Genomic DNA, 4,750 nt, shown 5'->3' with positions numbered 1-4,750 from the left:
GAGTCCAAAGTTAATAATATCTAGCAATAAGTATTGGCTATTATTAGATGAACATATATTTAGAGTACTACCAGGTATTATGAAGGTTGTTCAAGAATTTCCATATCGCTCAACAATTTCCATATGTAAGTCCAAATGCCAGAAATATCCGAGTTTGGTGTGAGGAGAGGCGTCGAGCAGGAGCAATGCATTTGCGGACCCGACCCGCTTGGCCTTAAATGGCTCCAGCTGTTCCCGTCGAAACCCAGCAGAGAGGCAGAGTCTAGTAGAGAGAGTATAGAGAGAGAAAGGGGCCGGAGTGGTCGACGGGCGCCGTGTTTAAAATCGTCGTCTCTTAATTCGCTCGCACCGGTTACTAGTCCAGTACCACGCCACTGCTGTCCGCCCGCTGCCGCCGCTGGCTCTCGACGAGCAGCAAGCAGCCAAGATCAGTAGGCTGGCGAGGGTGGTCAAACCGTCCGTTTCCTTGCGGAAGGATGGCCGAGGGATGAGCGCGGGCTATACAAGGAAACAAGCTGCAAGGATTGCCCAAACACCAAGATTTCGCCAAATATTTCCCGTTTTGCGCCGCTGATCTTCGAGTCGGGGCGTTACTACTCCGCCGGTGTATAAATATAGGAGCCTGCCGGGGAGCTAGGCCACAGCACAGTGCGAAGATCTCTCCTCCCTTTCTTCCTCCTCTTCTTCTTCCCGTAGTTCGGGAGAGGTTGGTGGCCATGGATTTCGGGGATGACCAGGAGGGCGGCTCCGAGAGCCAGCAGCAGCAGCAGCAGCGCCGGAAGCGCTACCACCGCCACACCCCGCGCCAGATTCAGACGCTCGAGGCGTACGCCCTTACTCCATTTCTTCTTTTCTTTGTTTTCTTGCGGCGCGCGTGTTCTTCATCTTAATGATGCTGGGTTGTCGTGATGGATCATGGTGATTAATGGTGATGTTTATGCAGGATGTTCAAGGAGTGTCCCCATCCCGATGAGAACCAGCGCGCGCAGCTCAGCCGGGAGCTCGGCCTGGAGGCCCGGCAGATCAAGTTCTGGTTCCAGAACCGCCGCACCCAGATGAAGGTAATTTTCTTGATTGCTCAAATGAATTATCCTCTTCCATGTTTCCCAATCGTTTCTTTGGCCTGTATGCGTGTGTGTGATGGAATGGAATCTTGATTCTCGATGGCATGGCATGGCGCAGGCGCAGCACGAGCGGGCGGACAACTGCTTCCTCCGCGCGGAGAACGACAAGATCCGGTGCGAGAACATCGCCATGCGGGAGGCGCTCAAGAACGTCATCTGCCCCACCTGCGGCGGCCCGCCCGTCGCCGAGGACTACTTCGACGAGCAGAAGCTGCGCATGGAGAACGCGCGCCTCAAGGAGGAGCTCGACCGCGTCGCCAGCCTCACCTCCAAGTTCCTCGGCCGCCCCTACACGCAGATGCCGCAGGGCATGCCGCAGATGAGCGCCTCCTCGCTGGACCTCTCCATGGGCGGGGGGCACCACCACCATCACCATGGGCTCGGCCTCGGCGGGCCGAATCTGGACCTCGACCTCCTCAGCGGGGCGGCATCCTCGTCGGACATGCCGCAGTTCCACCTGCCACCGCCCGTGACTGAAATGGAGCGCCCGGCTATGGCCGGCATGGCCACGCGCGCCATGGACGAGGTGATCCGCCTCGCGCAGGCCGGTGACCACGTCTGGGTCAAGATCCCAGGCGGCGACGGCCGGGAGATCCTCAACGTGGAGACCTACGACAACATCTTCTCCAAGCCCGGAAGCTCCTTCCGCGCCGCCGACCTCCGCGTCGAGGGCTCCCGGGATTCGGCGCTCGTGTGCATGACCACCGCCGCCCTCGTCGAAGTCTTCATGGACACGGTGATGACTGATGACTCCCTTCTAACCGTATGATAGATTGCTACAACGACGTGCGCCTTCAATTCTGACCCGTGACTGTTTGCTGTTGATCCACAGAGCAATTGGATTGAGTTCTTCCCGAGCATCGTGTGCAACGCGCGCACCGTTGACGTCCTGGTGAATGGCGTCAATGGGCGGAGCGAGTCTCTCATCCTGGTATAATGAACTAGCTCCTTAAATTGTTTATTGTTAGTCGCGTTTACAATGAGCGATCGATCTAATGGTGGCGTGCAGATGTACGAGGAGCTGCACATCATGACGCCGGTGCTGCCGACCCGCGAGCTCAGCTTCCTCCGCTACTGCCGGCAGATCGACCAGGGCCTGTGGGCCATCGCCGACGTCTCCGCCGACATGCAGCGCGACGTCCACTTCGGCGCGCCGCCGCGCTCCCGCCGGCTCCCGTCGGGCTGCCTCATCGCCGACATGGCCAATGGCTACTCCAAGGTCAGACACGAATCCACGATCGACTCTCACACGACAGGAGCGTCAAATCAACTATGTGTTGTTCTGACACTTGTGTGTTTTTCTTCTGTGTTCGCAGGTGACCTGGGTCGAACACATGGAGATAGAGGACAAGGTGTCGATCGGCCCCCTGTTCCGTGACATCGTGCAGACAGGCGCCGCGTTCGGCGCGCAGCGGTGGCTCGGCTCGCTGCAGCGCGCGTGCGAGCGCTGCGCTTCCCTCTCGTCCCTCGGCGGGATGCACGCCGACATTGCCGGAGGTACGTGTTTGTTCTTAAACCCAAGCAGCTACCATTGGTTTTACTTTTGATGCTTATGATCGAGATGGATGTGCAGTGACGGCTGAAGGTCGACGGAGCATGATGAAGCTGTCGCAGCGCATGGTGGGCAGCTTCTGCGCGAGCATGACGGCGTCGCAGCACCACCAGTGGACGCACATGTCCGGTACCGCCGGCAACGACGTGTGCGTGCGCGTGTCCATGCACCGCAACGGCGACCCGGGACAGCCCAACGGCGTGGTGCTGAGCGCTGCCACCTCCGTGTGGCTCCCCGTCGCCAGCGACCACGTCTTCGCCTTCGTCCGCGACGAGAGCACGCGCAGCCAGGTCCCGGTTCTCTCTACACTATGTACATTGTCCATACATACATACAGTGGTGACGTACGTGTACACTGACGCCATTGATGCGCTCCGGAGTACAGTGGGACGTCCTGACGCACGGCAATCAGGTCCAGGAGGTGTCGCGCATCCCCAACGGCGCCAACCCCGGGAACTGCATCTCATTGCTGCGGGTGAGTAATCAATTGCGCCATCCATCCATGATTTCGAATCGAATCAAATTGCTCCACTAATTAAGAGTAGCATTTGTGTTGATGCATGGCCCTTTCATAATTCCTCCTGCCGCGCGCGCGCGGTATGATCTGACGGTTTGAATGAACTGTTTGAACGTAGGGCCTGCAGTCGAGCCAGAACAGCATGCTGGTGGTGCAGGAGAGCTGCACGGACGCGTCGGGCTCGCTGGTGGTGTACTCGCCCATCGACATCCCGGCGGCGAACGTGGTGATGAGCGGCGAGGACCCGTCGGGCATCCCGCTGCTGCCGTCGGGGTTCACCATCTGGCCCGACGGCCGCTCGGGCGCCGGCGGCGGGGCGTCCACCAGCGCCGGCGGCCAGGTCGCCGGGTCCGTGGTCACGGTGGCGTTCCAGATCCTGGTGAGCAGCCTGCCGTCGTCCAAGCTCAACGCCGAGTCCATCGCCACCGTCAGCGAGCTCATCAACAACACCGTGCGGAACCTCAGGAACGCGCTCAACTGCGGCTGAGCTAAGCTCGTGCGCTCGGTTGGTAGTAGCTCACCCGTCCATCCATCCATCCAATCTTGCATGAGAGCTAGAGTGGCTAATCGGAGTAGTCTGCTTCCGAGGGAGACGGGAGATGAGTTCGTTGGCGCGTTGAATGCTCGCATTCATGGACTCCACCTGCTGCTGCTGCTGCATCTCTAGCTCTATGCATGTCATCCATCCATCCAGCCGTCCACCCATTGCATCCATCATCTCCACCACAACAAACATCTCTTACATGCATGCTTAGGATTCGTTCGTTCATCTTTGAATTTTTTTTTTTTTTTGCTTTAGAAGATAATTTACAGGATTTTGCTTAAATTAGGCATTTTTCGTTCATGCATTGCATGCATATGCGTCGTTCAACGTTCATGGTGGTGATATCATCATGGAGACCAAGAAGACGCCTTTGATTGGATTTGATGGCGAGGGAGTCAAGAACGCACCAATGCGCTTGTCCCTTTCCCCAGCGTGGTAGTGTGTGTTGCAGGGGCTGGGGGACGGGGATGAAATGCATGGTTCGGGTATTGACTTCTCTCCATCAATGTAAAGCTTTGAATGAACATTCATTTCGGTTATAAATGGAAAGGAAAGAGATCTGGTAAAGCTGGATGATGCGCTCTTTGCCTTGCTTTTCCGGGCCCCTACTCTCGTGTGGTTATGACTCCTAGCTAGCAGTGTAGAGTACTATACGATGAGGACGCATAGATCAAAGGTCAAAAAAAAAAAAACCCGAACTTGCCACCGAAACAAAACCGAGGTAAACCGGAGCCTCACGACAACGCCCACAACAAGGTATCAACACATCATGCTGTCATCGTCGAGAGCCAGACGGTCAATGGTCTTCACCCAGAGCTCGTCGTCATTTTTCCACCGCTCTGGTATCTCGGACCCCTCACAAACCCGAGTGAGTCCACAACACGCTATGTAGTAGCTATCAAATCCGAAGCCCTGCCAACACCAGGATCCCTCGCCGTCCGCTCCCTATCAGTCACCTGGCCAAGGAAAGAGACCATCACCACCGCCATGTCGTTGTCGTCGGGACAACCACA

General features: G+C 57.1%; 1 protein-coding gene across 1 annotated transcript; it reads left to right on the top strand.

Moving 5' to 3' along the window:
* The first annotated feature begins 272 nt into the window (after window positions 1–272).
* LOC127317780 (homeobox-leucine zipper protein ROC8) lies at window positions 273–4,310 on the top strand. The gene is made up of 9 exons (XM_051348374.2): window positions 273–826; window positions 944–1,061; window positions 1,183–1,860; window positions 1,957–2,055; window positions 2,134–2,343; window positions 2,441–2,621; window positions 2,698–2,966; window positions 3,062–3,151; window positions 3,312–4,310. Exons 1-9 carry the CDS (start codon window positions 717–719, stop codon window positions 3,678–3,680), a joined length of 2,124 nt encoding a protein of 707 aa, XP_051204334.1. The 5' UTR covers window positions 273–716; the 3' UTR covers window positions 3,681–4,310.
* The last annotated feature ends 440 nt before the right edge of the window (window positions 4,311–4,750 follow it).

This window comes from Lolium perenne, chromosome 7 (genome assembly GCF_019359855.2).
Source record: "Lolium perenne isolate Kyuss_39 chromosome 7, Kyuss_2.0, whole genome shotgun sequence".
Lineage (NCBI taxonomy): Eukaryota > Viridiplantae > Streptophyta > Magnoliopsida > Poales > Poaceae > Lolium > Lolium perenne.
This window is presented reverse-complemented; position numbering and strand designations above follow the sequence as displayed.